Source organism: Gobio gobio (assembly GCF_949357685.1).
Source record: "Gobio gobio genome assembly, chromosome: 19".
Taxonomy (NCBI): domain Eukaryota; kingdom Metazoa; phylum Chordata; class Actinopteri; order Cypriniformes; family Gobionidae; genus Gobio; species Gobio gobio.
Window position 1 is genome coordinate 3,093,192 of NC_137112.1, and position 19,798 is coordinate 3,112,989.

At 38.4% G+C, this 19,798-nt stretch overlaps 1 protein-coding gene across 2 annotated transcripts in view; it reads left to right on the top strand.

Annotated features, from left to right (window-relative positions):
- Positions 1-19,798, top strand: part of tdrd3 (tudor domain containing 3) — a 58,151-nt gene that overhangs the window by 21,398 nt on the left and 16,955 nt on the right. For both annotated transcript variants that reach the window (XM_079844323.1, XM_079844322.1), the window contains exons 5-10: positions 414-555; positions 3,123-3,194; positions 3,267-3,416; positions 5,925-6,074; positions 8,931-9,102; positions 11,496-11,618. In XM_079844323.1, the coding sequence (XP_079700449.1) occupies positions 414-555; positions 3,123-3,194; positions 3,267-3,416; positions 5,925-6,074; positions 8,931-9,102; positions 11,496-11,618 (809 nt within the window). The remainder of the gene's footprint in view (positions 1-413; positions 556-3,122; positions 3,195-3,266; positions 3,417-5,924; positions 6,075-8,930; positions 9,103-11,495; positions 11,619-19,798) is intronic.

A 19,798-nucleotide genomic window follows, 5' to 3' on the forward strand; every position in this document is an offset into this window, starting at 1 on the left:
CTCACTGATTCATAACGCTTCGAAGCTTCATGAGGCCGTGTTTTGAAATCGTCATCACTATATAAGTCGTTATTTAGGGTTTTTTTGCGCACAAAAACTATTCTCGCTGATTCATAAAGTTATTGTAGAGCCGCTGTAGTGAGATGGACTTTGTAACTTTAGTCTTTAGTGTCTTTTAAGGGTCTTGAGAGTGTAAAGTGCATTGAGCCAATGGAGGCCTTTCAGAGCATCAGATTTACACTAAAATATCTTCATTTGTGTCTGAAGATGAACGGAGGTCTGACGGGTGTCCAACCACATGAGGCTCAGTCATTAATGACAGAATTTACATTTTTGGGTGAACTAACCCTTTAAACATCTCACCGAGCTCTGCTGCTGTTCAATGATCGATCCACTTTCTGCTCCGCTTTCAGTCTGAACACTCCACCTGGAACCAAAGTGAGGCTCCTGGGGGCCGTTCAGGTTAAGAATGGCATCCTGCTATTGGACGATTCCAAGATCGCCGTTCTCGGAGGCGAGGTGGATCACATGATTGAGAAGTGGGAGTTTCAGAGGGTGAGATGCATGTTTTCTCTCAGATTTATTATGAATGTGTTCAGATAATATGATGCAGGACTACAGATCGACCGGCCAGGGATGACTTTCCGCATGTTCATCCTGGATCGTTGAGCGGCTCAGTCTTACCGATTCCGATCCGGTTTTGTTTCCAGTGGCGCGTTCTCACACTCTTCTCTCTGACGGTGAAGTGACACACACACACACACATCTCCTCTCACTTGTCTCATTCGCTCTGGTTAAATAGTGCTTTCGAGCAGGTTTCGAGATCACACCAAAAGTGAATATTAAACCGCAAGAAGACGATTTGAAATTGAATCCTGCATGTCCTGTGTGTTTCTGTGTGAATGAATGAATGATTTCATTTCCCACACACACACTGAAGCACGTGTAACGCTCGCAGTGTTACTATGACGACATGAACTTCATCTCCAGAGCCACTTCATGAGCATTTTACAGTTTAATCTGAGAAAAACTCTCATAAACGCTCAGAAACTCAAAGATCTTCACGTCAAAATAAAAGTTGTTTAACTTGTGACAGAAATATATTACTGTTATACAATATAATGCGTGTCTTAATGTAGTACAACTAATAATAATAATAACAATACAACTTTATTTTTTAAAGGAATAATCACACACATTTTCCTTTGCCAAAAAATGCAAGGCTTTATTTAAATTTAATTTGATTAAAAATCGTCTTCATTTGAGAAAAACTAAATTACAAAACACAAAACGTCATAGGGTCCTATTTTTGTAAACAATAGGGCTGGGTAAAAAAATATAGATTTCTTGATTATAATCGATTCTCATTTTTTCAAACCTTTATCGATTCTTAAATCCCAAGAATCGATTAGTCATCCTGTTTCCAGTTGATGAATGAACGGAGCATTGTAGCGCGTCTCCCATCCAATAAATCGTTTGTGCTTTGTTACTATTGATATGAAACAAAGTCTCAGATTTAAAGTTACATCCATTTTATTACAGAATTCAAAAACATAAATACAGTTGTGGCGCAGCTCAGCTCAAGAGAACCGGCAGCGCGGAGCAAACATGATCTTCTCTTCCGCCTTAATAATACCAGTTACAGCGCCAAATAAACCTGAATGAGCTTCTGAAAGTGTGTTAAAAGATACAGGACAACTCACTGAAATCTGTATCATGTCACATGGAATCACTCAATCAGTTTTTCAACCATAGTGTCAGTAAAACGGCTTGTAAACAATGTCATGTAACGTCACATTTACCTCAGAAAAACCATATCCAGTGTTCATAAACTCATTAGTGAGCTAGAAAAATTAACTCCAGAGAGGAGCATTTTGATAAATATAGGCACCATATTATTCATTATAACCTTTAAAGTTTTTCAATATTTAATATGTTTGAATAAATCTGGCAAGATTTTTATGACCACCACCATCATTTTAAATGTTTATGTCAAAAAACGAATTGGAGTATAAATATGATTATGTAATTGTAAAGTCAATATTATAACTTTATTATTATAATTTAAGTGTTTGTATACGAATCAGTTGATTGTAACCTTTAATAGTAGGCTAATGTAGCATATAGGCCCATAGTTTACAGCACTAGTTAAGAGATTTGTTTTCCTTGAGAACATTTGCCATTTATTGATATATATCCAAAATAGTCAATATTTAATCGAATCGGATAAATTAATAATTTGTGTTTGTTTCATATCTCTTTATTTTATTGCATTTATTTGTGCTGTTGTTTGAAATTTGGTTATTTGCTCTTATTTTATTAGTCTTTTTACTAGTTAAAAGAAAATAAAATGTATTAAAAAGTAGATTGTTTGTCAATTGTAGTTCTTTGAAAGAAAATCTGAAAATCAGAATCGGCCTAGAAAATTGCAATCGGTGCATCTCTATGCAGGACATATTGTAGAAAACTGGATTTGTTTGCATGTTTTTTGAAATAAATAAATGTTCACTCTACTGTGTCTAATGTTCATGCTAATATCATGTGAAACATCTCATGGTTGTCACAACTATGAGCTTATTAATATATTTTCTGTAAGGCTGCTTTATGTAAATTGAATATATCTAAACATCAATTTGACCCGACCTGATGAATGACATCAGCACATGGAGCCCAGCCAATCACAATAGAGGAAATTCACATTCTTAAGCTAATTGAGTTTCAGAGAGTGGGTGTAAAATCATGAAACTAAACTAAAACTGCGTTTAGTGCAAGATATCTTGACTAAAATCATAAGTGGGCTCTAGGGGAAAAACATGAAGAGATGCAAACGGGTAAAATATTGATTTGAAAATATCACCCCTTTCAAAAGGTTGTGTTCATTAAAAGTTGAGAAACTGAAGCCGCGGTGTCAAGCAGAAACAGCCCATAGCCATCTGTTCATATCATGTGTTAGCTGACACACTGGCAACAGATGATTTATTTTAATTATCAATCAAAGCCAGGAAGCATGGACGCGTTTCTTTAGTCATCTTGATGTGGTTTCTCCTCTTCTCTGGAGCCACTTGAAATGTTGCACTATATTCACATGTCTAATAAAACGCTCTTTCTTTTCCTCGTAAAAGAGCCTGGCCAAACACAGCCGTCGAAACATTGGAGCAGAAGGTGGACCTCCTCCATTCGTGCCCTTTGGCCAGGTCAGGACTCCTTACATCTGTTTTTTTATGAGGTTGATTTGGTTTTCTCAGTGTTGTATAATCTGTCTGTAGAAATGTGCTCATAAGGAGCAGGTGGACAGCAGAGCTCTGGATCAGAGGAAGACCCTTCAGAGCACAAACGCCATCAAATCTGCGGAGGAAAACGACGAGTTTGAGAAGCAAAGAACCGCTGCTATCGCGGAGATCGCCAAGAGTAAAGAGGTGTGCTGGAATTATCATAACAGTCAAATGTTTGAAAGAGTCTCTTCTGATCACCAAGGCTGCATTTATTTGATCAAAAATACAGAACAATTTTACAATTTATCTGTTCTCTATGTAAATAAACACTCACCTAAAGGATTATTAGGAACACCTGTTGCAATTATCTAATCAACCAATCACATGGCAGTTGCTTCAATGCATTTAGGGGTGTGGTCCTGGTCAAGACAATCTCCTGAACTCCACACTGAATGTCGGAATGGGAAAGAAAGGGGATTTAAGCAATTTTGAGCGTGGCATGGTTGTTGGTGCCACGGAGTATTTCACAATCTGCTCAGTTACTGGGATTTTCACGCACAACCATTTCTAGGGTTTACAAAGAATGGTGTGAAAAGGGAAAAGCATCCAGTATGCGGCAGTCCTGTGGGAGAAAATGCCTTGTTGATGCTAGAGGTCAGAGGAGAATGGGCCGACTGATTCAAGCTGATAGAAGAGCAACTTTGACTGAAATAACCACTCGTTACAACCGAGGTTTGCAGCAAAGCATTTGTGAAGCCACAACACACACAACCTTGAGGCGGATGGGCTACAACAGCAGAAGACCCCACCGGGTACCACTCATCTCCACTACAAAGAGGAAAAAGAGGCGACAATTTGCACAAGCTCACCAAAATTGGACAGTTGAAGACTGGAAAAATGTGCCTTGATTTCTGTTGAGACATTCAGATGGTAGAGTCAGAATTTGGCGTAAACAGAATGAGAACATGGATCCATCATGCCTTGTTACCACTGTGCAGGCTGGTGGTGGTGGTGTAATGGTGTGGGGGATGTTTTCTTGGCACACTTTAGGCCCCTTAGTGCCAATTGGGCATGGTTTAAATGCCACGGCCTACCTGAGCATTGTTTCTGACCATGTCCATCCCTTTATGAGCACCATGTCCCCATCCTCTGATGGCTACTTCCAGCAGGATAATGCACCGGCACAAAGCTCCAATCATTTCAAATTGGTTTCTTGAACATGACAATGAGTTCACTGAACTAAAATGGCCGCCACAGTCCCCAGATCTCAACCCAATAGAGCATCTTTGGGATGTGGTGGAACTGGAGCTTCGTGCCCTGGATGTGCATCCCACAAATCTCCATCAACTGCAGATGCTCTCCTATCAATATGGGCCAACATTTCTAAAGAATGCTTTCAGCAGCTTGTTGAGTCAATGCCACGTAGAATTAAGGCAGTTCTGAAGGCGAAAGGGGGTCAAACACAGTATTAGTGTGTGTTCCTAATAATCCTTTAGGTGAGTGTATAGTAAAGTGTAATTTATTCCTGTGATCAAATCATCATTACTCCAGCCTTCAGTGTCACATGACCCTTCACTCGTCATTCTAATATGAGGATTTTACTCGATTTGCAAGAGTTTTAAAAAATAAAGTGACACTTTTATTCATCAAGGACGCATTAAATTGATTAAAAGTGACGTTTTTAATGTTACAAAAGATTCAATTTCAAATAAACGCTGTTCTTTTGAACTTTCTATTCATCAAAGAATCCTGAGAAATAAAATGGATCAGTTTCCATAGAGATATTAAGAAGCAAAATAATAATTAGAGCCAATATTATCAAATTTTTTAATGATTTCACATCTGACACCGTGTCATTAACTACACGCGATAAGATTCCAGCGACCAGCAAGTTGTCTGTCCACACCAGACGCACAACGCGACTACGAGATGCGACAAATCAATCAAAAACCACAGCCAATCAGAACAGCGTGTGGGCGGGCTCTCCCACAAATAATCCTTATTTTTCTCCTTTAGGTCACATTTTTCTCCATTTTGGTGTCCTTGCCACTGTTGCTTCTGGCTTGGCTGTTGCATTATTTTCCTGTTTAACACTGTGAAGCTGCTTTGAGACGATCTGCATTGTTAAAAGCGCTGTATAAATAAAGTTGACTTGACTTTAAAATGTCATTTTCGTTGCTCAGGCAAGTGGTTATGAAGTTACAGGACGACATCTTTTGACTCTCAGATTTTTACTGTATTTTTGGTCAAATAAATGAGCATTGGCGAGCAGAAGAGACATTAAAAATCTCTTAGTTATTCCAAACCCTCATATTTCAGCCTTTTACAGAATTAACTCTTACACAACGATATTGGCATTTCAATTCCGGATGAATATGGTTTTCATCCCCTGCAACACAGTAGCACCTTTTGATAATGAAATATTGATGTATTAAAGCAATATATAATTGAATTTGTTCATTCTCATAACTGTGTCCTTAGGCCGTGGGTGAACTTAATATTCTCCAATATTTAATTAAGAAATGTTTGATTTTGAGTTACGAATGTAACCACAGAAATGATTAAACACTTGACTCTCCGTGTTTCAAAACCCGGCGTGATTTGAACTTTCCAAACGCTCTTGTGATGATGTCCAGACACGCCGTTCTTTGTGCTGTAGTTGTGTGTGTGTGTGTGTGTGTGTGTTAATGGAAGGAATCTGTCGTCTTCTAGACGCGTACGTTTGGCGGTGGAGGGATTGCAGGCGGAAACCTCGCCAATCCTGGATCCTCCTACAGGAACCGAGAGCCCTATCAGAGGAGAAGAGAGGAGAGAGAGAAGCCGTGGACGGAGAGCAAGTCAGAAGGAGTTTACAGGGATTTGGTGAGATGTGAATAAATGCTGTTTTATCATCAAAGTTAAAGTCTGAACTGAACACCGACTATTAGTAAAGCCATTATCCAACATACACAGATGAGCCGAAACATTATGAACACCTGCCTGTAATACAAAAATACTGTCAAAATTGTGACATTACAATTTAAAACAGCTGTTTTCTATGTGCATATATAGTAAAGTGTAATTCATTCAGCATCATTACTCCCGCCTTCAGTGTCACATGACCCTTCAGAAATCATTCTTACTGTGCGTTCACACCAGACGCGACTTGCGCGAATAAATCACGCTATTCGCGTGTAGTTGGACGCTTGAACATTTTGAGTTTAATTCGCGCATGACATTCACATCACAACAGACATGAATTCACGTCATGGGAGGGGCTTCTGCCAGCGGCTCGTCTCGTTGTGAAATGGCTGACATGGATTGTTTCAAAATAAGGCGAATAAGCTCAATTTGCCGGCTTTAGCTAGCTTGTAGTCTCAATCGGGTGAATTCAGGGGGATTGGGACACTTTTTCCAAGTCATCTCAATGGCAGAAAGTGTCCCAATTGCCCTGAAATCAATCTATGTATAGCTCAAACTGAGTAAAGAGCACTTTTTACAACTCACCAGACTGTCTGACCACCTCACTCACTTTCTTCCATGCAAGATCCTTTTTATTCCTGTTTCTATAAAGTTTGAAGATGTACAGGTCCGGGTATACACATATGAGTTTGTCCTCATTGTTGTCACTACTAGAGCAAGCTCCTGATTGGTTAACGTGGTGCGAATATCCGCCAAAGTTCAGATTCTTCAACTTGTCGCGTCGAACGCGTCGAACGCTCAATTTGCGGCGTGTCATTTTCGCCGCCTCATTCACACGAATCGCGCCACAGAATGTCTATTCGCGTCTTTGCATTGACTTAACATGTAAATCACGCGCACAAAACGCTTCATTCGCGTCTGGTGTGAACGCACCATTATTCTGTGTTCACACCAAACGTGAATAGAGCGTCAGGAGCGAGAGGTTTACATGTTAAGTCAATGCAAAGAGGCATTGACGGGCGTCTGAAGGTCTGACACATTTAGCGTGGCGCGATAGACGCGATTGCGCCTCATTCGCGCGTCCAATAAGCGCGAAATGACGCAAATTGAGCGTCTTGCGCGATACACGCGAGTAGTGCATTTTGTGCATTCACACGTTTGAAGCAAATTTGCATCTGACGCCCGAGAAAAATCGAAACATTGCCGTCAATACGTGCCACGTTAGCCAATCAGGAGTTTGCTTGCTGCTGTCACATGATGATAAACTAATGGCAAGTCAATAGCGGATTAGAAATCCAGCGTGATTAAAAACACTACTGTTATTGTGTAAATGTAGTTTTAAGACTTTTTCAGGCGATAATGTAGTTGTTTAAAGCTCAAATCTGTGGTTTATTTATAAAGAGAGCACCTATTCAAATAATTGAATCTTGTGTTTTCGGAGTTTCAGAGATAATTCGTCTTGTGTGGATCTAACGGCCGATCTTTGCGCTCATGAATCTATCATTTGTTTCTTGCCAAATCATTTTGACTGAGGGCAAAGAGATGTTTCATAACTTTATATCTTTAGGCTATTTAACTTTACCGTTGTTGCCGACTAGCGCTGACTTTGTTTGACTGAATTGTTTGCTTTATTTATTGTATAGCGTCTCATACCTTTTACTTATATTTTTATAATGGCTATTATTGATCACACATAAACTAACATTTAACAAAAAGAGACTGGGTTGTGTTTTATGTCATATTTAATTTTATTACAGTGATAATCATATGCACACTTATTGTCTGAACCTCTATTGGCGTTCGGTGTGAACGCAGCATAATATGAGGATTTGCTGCTCAAGAAACATTTATGATTATGATCAATGATGAAAACGGGTTTCATTAGTTAACATAGCAAAGAACAATACTTCCACAGCATTTATTAATCTTAATGCTAATTTCAACATTTACTAATACATTAAATCGCAACAACATTAGTTAATGCATGAACAAACAACGAACAGTTGTATTTTTACTAGGGCTGTCAAAAGATTAATCGCGATTAATCGCATCCAAAATAAAAGTTTGTGTTTACATAATATATGTGTGTGTGTACTCTGTTAATTATTATTTATATATAAATACACACACAAGCATGTATATATTTAAGAAGAAAAAAAAGATTTTTATATATAAAACATTTATATTTATATATATTATAGATTATATACAGTATATACATGCAAATATTTCTTAAATATATACATGAATGTGTGTGTATTTATATATAAATAATAATTAACAGAGTACACACACATATATTTTATTTTGGATGCGATTAATCGCGATTAATCTTTTGACAGCCCTAATTTTTATCAACTAACATTAACAAAGATGAATAAATACTGTATTTCTCATTGTTCGTTAATACATTAACTAATGATCGATTGAATGTCTTTGCTGAATAAATCTCTTAATTTCTTTAAAGAAGGACATGAAGGTACTGCTAATGGTTTCAAACTCTACTGTGTTTCTTAAATGACAATCTGTAAAAACACCTCAAGTGCCTGAAAACTGTACAATGGGCTCTTGTTTCTAATTATATGCCATTATATTTCTTCAGGGCCAGTAGAGAAGCAGGATAAAAGATCTGTAGATGTGACCCCTCTGTGTCCTCGTCTCTTCTGTTGTGTTTTTGAGTGTAATGCCCATGTTTTTGTCCTCCAGTAGTGCTCCGTGTTTTCTACATCTGCTCTGTTGTCCCTGTGTGATGGATTTTAATGCAATGCTCGAGGATCCTCAAGTTCTGCGGTTTCATGTGTCTGCGGTCTCTTCCAGGTGGATGAGCGATCCTTGAGGGACATCATGGAGATGGGTTTTAACCGTGAGGCGGCCAGACAGGCCCTGCTGGATCACAACAATAACCTGGAGGTGGCTCTCAACTTCCTGCTCACGCGAACGAACGAACTCAAAGCGGCCCAGACGGAGCCGAGCCGCCCACCGCCTCGAGGTAGGGCCTTCGGGTGCCGAGAGAAGATCAGAAACCTTCAGATAGTTGCTGGATATGAAAGAAGACTGCAGATGTAGGACTTGTAGACGGAACATATTGATAAAAAATATCGGGTTTTTTTCTTCTCTTAATTGGAAGTGGCATGCATTTAACTGCAGTTACAAATGCATGTTTTAAACATAAAACATTGAATATTGATATTATGATTTAAAATATGAATAGATACATTGAGTCATTGAGTTTCAACCGATTTATTCAAATGGCTGATTCATTCAGGAACGGTCTTAATGAGTGAGTCATTGAATCATTCATTAACAGATTTGTTCAAACGGCTGATTCATTCAGGAATGAAGCATCTGACTGTCTTAATGAGTGAGTCATTGAATCATTCATTAACAGATTTGTTCAAACGGCTGATTCATTCAGGAATGAAGCATCTGACTGTCTTAACGAGTGAGTCATTGAATCATTCATTAACCGATTAATTCAAATGGCTGATTCATTCGGGAACGAAGCATCTGACTGTCTTAATGAGTGAGTCATTGAATCATTCAGGAAAGAAGGATTTGACTCTCTTAATGAGTGAGTCATTGAATCATTCAGGAAAGAAGGATTTGACTCTCTTAATGAGTGAGACATTGAATCATTCAGGAACGGAGCATCTGACTGTCTTAATGAGTGAGTCATTGAATCATTCAGGAAAGAAGGATTTGACTCTCTTAATGAGTGAGTCATTGAGTTTCAACCGATTTATTCAAACGGCTGATTCATTCAGGAACGGTCTTAATGAGTCATTGAATCATTCAGGAAAGAAGCATTTGACTCTCTTAATGAGTGAGACATTGAATCATTCAGGAACGGAGCATCTGACTGTCTTAATGAGTGAGTCATTGAATCATTCAGGAAAGAAGGATTTGACTCTCTTAATGAGTGAGTCATTGAATCATTCAGGAACGAAGCATTTGACTCTCTTAATGAGTGAGTCATTGAATCATTCAGGAACGGAGCATCTGACTGTCTTAATGAGTGAGTCATTGAATCATTCAGGAAAAAAGGATTTGACTCTCTTAATGAGTGAGTCATTGAATCATTCAGGAACGAAGCATTTGACTCTCTTAATGAGTGAGTCATTGAATCATTCAGGAACGGAGCATCTGACTGTCTTAATGAGTGAGTCATTGAATCATTCAGGAAAGAAGGATTTGACTCTCTTAATGAGTGAGTCATTGAATCATTCAGGAACGAAGCATTTGACTCTCTTAATGAGTGAGTCATTGAATCATTCTGTAACGAAGCATTTGACTCTCTTAATGAGTGAGTCATTGAATCATTCAGGAAAGAAGGATTTGACTCTCTTAATGAGTGAGTCATTGAATCATTCAGGAACGAAGCATTTAACTCTCTAAATGAGCGAGTCATTGAATCAGTCATTAACCGTTTTGTTCAAACGACTGATTAATTCAGGAACAAAGCATCTGACTGTCTTAATGAGTGAGTCATTGAATCATTCAGGAACAAAGCATTTTGACTCTCTTAATTAGTGAGTCATTGAATCATTCAGGAACGAAGCATTTAACTCTCTAAATGAGCGAGTCATTGAATCAGTCATTAACCGTTTTGTTCAAACGACTGATTAATTCAGGAACAAAGCATTTGACTCTCTTAATGAATGAGTCATTGAATCATTCAGGAACGAAGCATTTGACTCTTAATGAGTGAGTCATTGATTCAATCAGGAACAAACCATTTAACTCTCTAAATGAGCGAGTCATTGAAACAGTCATTAACCGTTTGTTCAAATGACTGATTCATTCAGGAAAGAAGCATTTGACTGTCTTAATGAGTCAGTCATTGAATCATTCAGGAAGGAAGCATTTGACTCTCTTAATGAGTGAGTCATTGAATCATTCAGGAAGGAAGCATTTGACTCTCTTAATGAGTGAGTCATTGAATCATTCAGGAACGAAGCATTTGACTCTCTTAATGAGTGAGTCATTGAATCATTCAGGAACGAAGCATTTAACTTTCTAAATGAGCGAGTCATTGAATCAGTCATTAACCTATTTGTTCCAACGACTGATTCATTCAGGAACAAAGCATTTGACTCTCTTAATGAGTGAGTCATTGAATCATTCATTCAACCGATTCATTCATTCAATAACGAAACACCGCCGTGTGTTGCTCAGAGACGCAAAACAGTCCTGTGGCTTTGATTGGAACTACTTTAATTGGTGAAATAGAGCAAAAACAGGCAATGTTGTGTCTAAAATGTAAGACTTAATATTAAATAATTTTATTGAACTGTTAATATAAAATACATACAGATCTTGACTTCTAAATGTGGGTTAATGGACTAAATCACACACTAAATGCACTCATTTGTTCTGTGACAGGAAAGGGTCGTGGAAGGGGACGCTCCAGACAAGATGAGGATGAGGAGGCAGGAGGAAGACCGTCTGGGCCCAGCACGCTGTTCGACTTCCTGGAGTCAAAAATGGGGACGTTCTCCATTGACGGTACATCGAATTTATTTTATCTTTATGTTTTCGTGGTGCTTTACAATATGGCCAATATTAAGGCTTCTTTAAAGGGTTAGTTCACCCAAAAATGTAAATTCTGTCATTAATGACTTCCCCTCATGTGGTTGGACACCCGTCAGACCTCCGTTCATCTTCAGACACAAATGAAGATATTTTAGTGTAAATCTGATGCTCTGAAAGGCCTCCATTGGCTCAACTTTACACTCTCAAGACCCTTAAAAGACACTAAAGACTAAAGTTACAAAGTCCATCTCACTACAGCGGCTCTACAATAACTTTATGAATCAGCGAGAATAGTTTTTGTGCGCAAAAAAACCCTAAATAACGACTTATATAGTGATGACGATTTCAAAACACGGCATCATGAAGCTTCGAAGCGTTATGAATCAGTGAGTCGATTTATGATTCGGATCGCGTGTCAAACTGCTGAAATCACGTGACTTTGGCGATCCAAACCGCTGAATCGACTCACTGATTCATAGCGCTCTAAACCGCTGAATCGACTCACTGATTCATAACGCTTCAAACCGCTGAATCGACTCACTGATTCATAACGCTTCAAACCGCTGAATCGACTCACTGATTCATAACGCTCAAAACCGCTGAATTGACTCACTGATTCATAGCGCTCTAAACCGCTGAATCGACTCACTGATTCATAACGCTTCAAACCGCTGAATCGACTCACTGATTCATAACGCTTCAAACCGCTGAATCGACTCACTGATTCATAACGCTCCAAACCGCTGAATTGACTCACTGATTCATAACGCTCCAAACTGCTGAATTGACTCACTGATTCATAACGCTCCAAACCGCTGAATTGACTCATTGATTCATAACGCTCCAAACTGCTGAATCGACTCACTGATTCATAACGCTTCAAACCGCTGAATCGACTCACTGTTACATAACGCTCCAAACTGCTGAATCGACTCACTGATTCATAACGCTTCAAACCGCTGAATTGACTCACTGATACATAACGCTCCAAACTGCTGAATCGACTCACTGATTCATAACGCTCCAAACTGCTGAATCGACTCACTGATTCATAACGCTCCAAACCGCTGAATCGACTCACTGATTCATAATGCTTCAAACCGCTGAATCGACTCACTGATTCATAACGCTCCAAACCGCTGAATCGACTCACTGATTCATAACGCTTCAAACCGCTGAATCGACTCACTGTTACATAACGCTCCAAACTGCTGAATCGACTCACTGATTCATAACGCTTCAAACCGCTGAATTGACTCACTGATACATAACGCTCCAAACTGCTGAATCGACTCACTGATTCATAACGCTCCAAACTGCTGAATCGACTCACTGATTCATAACGCTCCAAACCGCTGAATCGACTCACTGATTCATAATGCTTCAAACCGCTGAATCGACTCACTGATTCATAACGCTCCAAACCGCTGAATCGACTCACTGATTCATAACGCTTCGAAGCTTCATGAGGCCGTGTTTTGAAATCATCATCACTATATAAGTCGTTATTTAGGGTTTTTTTGTGCACAAAAACTGTTGTCGCAGATTCATAAAGTTATTGTAGAGCCGCTGTAGTGAGATGGACTTTGTAACTTTAGTCTTTAGTGTCTTTTAAGGGTCTTGAGAGTGTAAAGTTGAGCCAATGGAGGCCTTTCAGAGCATCAGATTTACACTAAAATATCTTCATTTGTGTCTGAAGATGAACGGAGGTCTGACGGGTGTCCAACCACATGAGGCTCAGTCATTAATGACACAATTTACATTTTTGGGTGAACTAACCCTTTAAGAGATTGATCTATTGAAGTAGTAGCAGTGTGTATGTACTTTTATACAGGGTTCCTACGCAGTTTGGGAAAAGTATGGAATTGATGGATTTCGCATGGACAACAATTTCTTCTATATCACTTTGAGAATCCAACGAGAAGAGAAAAATATTACTTTTAATGTAATTTTAAGCTTGGGGGTTCACTAACTTTAATTTAATTGTATTCCATTATTAATTTTAGGCAACATTTCGAATTTCTTAGTTTTTCATACATTTATATTTCAGCCTTTTCCAAACACCTAAACTCCTTTTCTGTGCCAGCTTTATAAAGTAGTTAACACTTCTATCTTTCACTGAATTTCCAGTATTTCTCTTTTATGTGTGTGCTAAAAGTGGGCTAATGTAGTTAGCTGGTCATTTATTGTATAATAAACTCTTTGGGATGATAAAAGACCCTGTTTGGTTGTGTAGTCGTGATCAGCCTGAGAGTTTATTCAGCTTTAATTACTGTAAACGATCGCTCGCTTCATTCCGGCTGCGTGTGCAATGGGAGAAGTCCTAATAATGGGAACATTGTATCAGGATTTTTAATCTCCTCTTCTGTCGGCAGCCCAACCGTGCGACGTCAAACAGATGGCCAGTCCCAAATGAAGGCGCTTCTATTAGTCAGCTTTAGATAAGTCTCTGCGGCTGGTAAGCTCTGCCTGACATATGGCTTTAGGAGAAAACAGACAGGGCTAATATGTGGAGAAACCATTTGTCGTTTTCCGCTCTCTCAGTGCCATTATTTTAACACTGAGTCAGAATGACCTGGAACGCACTGTATTTGTGCTTTTGAGGAGCGCTGCATTATCACCACGTCCTGCGTTTAATTATGTGATATTTCCATGAAAAGACTGTCTGGGTGTTTTGAATGAAATTCGTTCTTTCCACTTCTTCCTTTGAGTGATTTTTAAATGCATTCAGTGCCACTCAAGATATGCAAATCTACAGGCTATTGAGTGAGCTCGAGTCATATTCTATTAGTGCTCTTCCGATATTTGGCATTTTTTAATTGACGGAAGCAGGACTTTTATTTTGAAGAATATCCCAGCTCCTATTAGTTAGTCTCTGTTTGACAGTTCTGTCTAATAAATGATTAAACGGGATGCAAAGAAGTTTTACACGGTTTGCTTTTCTATTATTTGTAATATAACTGCAAATGCTGTACGCATTTATATCATCGTCATGGAATGCATTGTTTTATAGTCTATGGCAGCCTATAGAACCGTATGGTAAAAAGTTATGAAATTTGGCACACTGATAGAGGACAGGCCCAACATTAACCTCACCAATTTTCAACTTGAAACCTCAAGGTTTTGAGGTTCCTGAACCTCAAAAAGTCTTCAACTCAACAAAGCATCTGACTGTCTTAATGAGTGAGTCATTGAATCATTCAGGAAAGAAGGATTTGACTCTCTTAATGAGTGAGTCATTGAATCATTCAGGAAAGAAGGATTTGACTCTCTTAATGAGTGAGTCATTGAATCATTCAGGAACGAAGCATTTGACTCTCTTAATGAGTGAGACATTGAATCATTCAGGAACGGAGCATCTGACTGTCTTAATGAGTGAGTCATTGAATCATTCAGGAAAGAAGGATTTGACTCTCTTAATGAGTGAGTCATTGAATCATTCAGGAAAGAAGGATTTGACTCTCTTAATGAGTGAGTCATTGAATCATTCAGGAACGAAGCATTTGACTCTCTTAATGAGTGAGACATTGAATCATTCAGGAACGGAGCATCTGACTGTCTTAATGAGTGAGTCATTGAATCATTCAGGAAAGAAGGATTTGACTCTCTTAATGAGTGAGTCATTGAATCATTCAGGAACGAAGCATTTGACTCTCTTAATGAGTGAGTCGTGTAATCATTCATTAACCGATTTGTTCAAACGGCTGATTCATTCAGGAACAAAGCATCTGACTGTCTTAATGAGTGAGTCATTGAATCATTCAGGAAAGAAGGATTTGACTCTCTTAATGAGTGAGTCATTGAATCATTCAGGAACGGAGCATCTGACTGTCTTAATGAGTGAGTCATTGAATCATTCAGGAAAGAAGGATTTGACTCTCTTAATGAGTGAGTCATTGAATCATTCAGGAACGGAGCATCTGACTGTCTTAATGAGTGAGTCATTGAATCATTCAGGAACGAAGCATTTGACTCTCTTAATGAGTGAGTCATGGAATCATTCATTAACCGATTTGTTCAAACGGCTGATTCATTCAAAAAGTTATGAAATTTGGCACACTGATAGAGGACAGGCCCAACATTAACCTCACCAATTTTGGAGTCTTCAACTCAATCCTTCTAGCGCCACCACCTGTCCAAAATGTCACTCATGTTTAGGCGAATAATTAACCCCTAGGAGTCTGAGCTGTTTTGCGGCCCTTTAGAAGTTTTGACATGCTCTTACATTTGTGCTTTTTTCAGTTGCTTATAAACACATTAATGGCAAAAGTGTAATTTAGTATGTGAGGAGGCGTGATATCTAATGAATAATGATGAGTATCACCTTATGTGGCGTTCACACCAGACGCGATTCACGCAAATAATTTGCGCTAATCGCGCGAAGGTGGACGCTTGAACATTTTGAGTTTACTCGCTTCAATCGCGCGTGAAATTCGCCAACAGACGCGAGTTCGCGTCATGGGCGGGGCTTCTGCCAGCGGCTCGTCTCGTTGAGAAATGGCTGACATGGGCTGTGTTTACACGTCTTTTTTTTGTTAAGTTTTTTTTCCCCGTAGTTTTAAGACTTTTTCAGTCGATAATGTAGTTGTTTAAAGCTCAAATCTGTGGTTTATTTATATAAAGAGTGCCTATTTGAACATGTGATCTGGTGTTTTCAGAGTTGTGAGCTTCAGTGGATCAGCGGCGCTCGTCAAAGCCGGCGAGGGCAACCTTTCCTCGGCCATAATGTCTCCAGCTATAATTCGTCTTGTAACGGCCGATCTTTGGTCTCATGGATCTATAATTTGTTCCCTGGCAAATCGTTTAGACTGAAGGAAAAGTGAAGTTTCATTACTTTTATATTTTTAAGCTATAACTGTACGTTGCAGTTGTAACGTTAACGTTAGCCTACTAGCACTGACTTTGAATGTTTGACTGAATGGTTTGCTTTATTTCATGTATAGCTTGTTATACCGTTTACTTATACCTTTGTATTATTGATCAAACATAAACTTGCATTTAACAAAAAGAGACTGGGTTGTGTTTCATGTCATTTAATGTTATCACAGTGATAATCATATTGTCTGAACCAGATATTAATATACAGATTTTCTCCTCGTTGTTGTCACTACTAGAGCAAGCTCCTGATTGGTTATCGCGGCGCGAAATATCCGCCAAAGTTCAGATTTTTCAACTTGAGCGTTCAAAACGCTCATTTCGCGTCCCTCGCACCGCCTCATTGGCGCGAATCGCGCCGCAGAATGCCATTTCGTGTCTCTGCATTGACTTAACATGTAAATCACTTGCGCGAATCGCATCCGGTGTGAGCGCACCGTGAGAGGACAAAAGACTGCATAATGAGCTGCATAATGAATGAGCTTCATACCTGACTGAGAGTCTTGATTTAAATGCATCTTGATTTAAGAATGTTTGTTTAAATATTTAGACTAGAAACAAGACAAAAATTACTAAGAGCATTTTGTCGAAACTTTTTGTACTATTTTTTATGTTTTTAAAAGTAGTCTCATGCTAAAAATAAATAAATAATAAATAATTACAATTAAGATACGATTTATACAAAACAAAATTCACTTTAAAGAAAGCAATTCTCTTTCTACAAAACAAAATAAAAAATCACTTTCTACAAAACAAAACTCCAGAATAATTTCTGACACACTTTGATATTAAATAAAAAAAAATACCATTAGGCTATAATATTTAAACATCAATATGAAACAAAATACGTTTGACTGGTAGACATTTGCGAATAAAAGCTTTATTGATGTGACGCTAGGCTCTTTTACAATTAACACATTATAATCTGTCCAAAACAAGCCAAATAAATCTTGTCTAAACAGTCTTGCGTGTATGACATTTAATGTTGCAACAGGATTCATATTTAAACGGTCTTTTTGCATTTAATATTCACAGATGCTAACAGAATAAACTGACCTTACAATCAGAGGCGGAGTCCTTTGCTTTCAGAAATGAACAGCTTTTCATGAGGAGAATAAATCCAGGATTATTGTTCAACGTTTCTCAAAGCGATGTAGCTGAAGTAACGTTACAGCGCTTCACTAGATGTGTTTGTATGAGTTGATGTGTGGGCTTCGGCTCTGGATCGTCAGTATTTGAATCTGAAAGAGTGCGCGATCCGTGGGCGTGGTCGCATTAGCGGGTAATGAAGTGGCTCGCGGGTGACTGACATCTATCACTTTTCAACCAGATTACATAAACATAGAATATTTGTTTTCGATTTGGTTTACATTGCTTAAAACACTTTCCTGAATGATTAAAAACGACAGTTATTTAAGTCTCTTGGGCACTGATAAGAAAAAAAGAGAGTCGATCGCGCCGGCGCTACCGCCGACTCGAGGGGGTGAACCGTAAGAGCTAGAGACTAAAATTATTTTTCCTCTGATTCCTTGGCTCATGACGTTTTGATTGCTTCCTATGATATCATTTTCCATCATAAATATTTTTCAGCCATTACAAATGGTGCCAAAAAAAAACTGCTCGCAGAATCGCACTAAAAGGTTTCTCCAATTTTCACCCAAATCTAATCTTATCCTCATCTTCAGATCATGCTGACAAAAAGTTATGGAATTCATTAAAGTCGTCGATTCATTAAACAGTTTTCGAATAAGTCACCAAACAAATTTTTCCTAGCCGTTGCGAAAATAGACATACGGCTATATCTCCACAATGCTTTATCGTTTTCAGACCAAACTTGGTACACGTCACATCAAGCATGACCTGAGGCTAATTTCTGCGTTTCTGCGCAGCGCCACCTACTGGTCCGGAGATTCAAAGATGCTATTTTTGCTTATAACATCTGAACGATTCGGGGCGGCATACCGAGTTTTTCCATAGCGGCCATTTTGGTCGTTGACCATTGAATTATGCATTCAAATGCTGTATTTCATGAACGCATTAGCGTATCGTTACGAAACTCTGTATGGGTCATCGTAGGGTTGGGTACCAAACTCGGTATTTTTAAGGGCACCGACCGAATTACGTCGATACTACTGAGTACCGATTCACATTAAATCAATCAGTACCAAATTTCGGTACCTGAGAACGCATCTGGTGATTATAGACGAGTGTGTGTGCGAATATTAAACCGTAAAAAGACTATTTAAACACGAATCCTGCGTGTCTCTGTGCGAATGAATGCCGTAGAAGCGTGGTTTACCACACACACACACACACACACACACACACACACACACACACACACACACACACACTCACTACCGCGCTCACTATCACTATGACGGTCGCGTGTTTCCATCTCTGCTGTCTCATATGAGGACGTGAACGCACAAATGTCATCTCCAGAGTCACTTCATGAGCAGTGTATCGTTTCATTTGAGAAAAACTACCGTCATCATATCATAAACACAGAAACCCGTCAAAATAAAAGTCTGGTTTATCTTGACAAATACATCACTGTTGTACAGTAGAATTTACATACGTCTCAATTAATAATACTAACACAAATGTAATAATGATCAAAACTTAATTTTTTAAGTAATTAACATTTTTCTGTTTTAATGTTTTAATTTGAACTGTATAAGTCTGACAAAAAAAGTTTAATTAAGTTAAAAGATAAATTAAATGAATGTCTTATGTCTTCATTTGATTACCAGAAAATACACAACACAGAATGTGTGGGAAATCCTTTCATAGAAATGATAAAATTATAAAAATGATATGGTTGTTTTTATTAATTAAATTTAAGTAGCTAGTAGCCTACTATTTACTAGTAAATATTACAGTATACAAACATCACAGACAATGTTTCGAGCCAGTGCCACCTAATGGTAAAATCAAATATTCACATGCTTATAACTTTGGATTTGGTTATTTTCATGCGAGTCATCTCCTTCAATTCCTGAATCCTTGCTGAGTCCAACAATACCAAGCATGTTAGGTTTGTGCAACGTTGTGATTTAGTGTGTAAACAACTTTCACGAATATCTTCAAAACTTTTAGTACGATTGAGACGAAACCACATTAGGAAAATCGGAATCTTAGCGGGTTGACTATATGTTAATGGCCAAATGTCAACATTTTTATAGTAAGTGGTAAAAAAAATGCAGTTTAAGTCACGTGGGCTATTTTTTATATGCTCATAAATGTATGCTCGAAGTCTATAACTCCTAAATTAA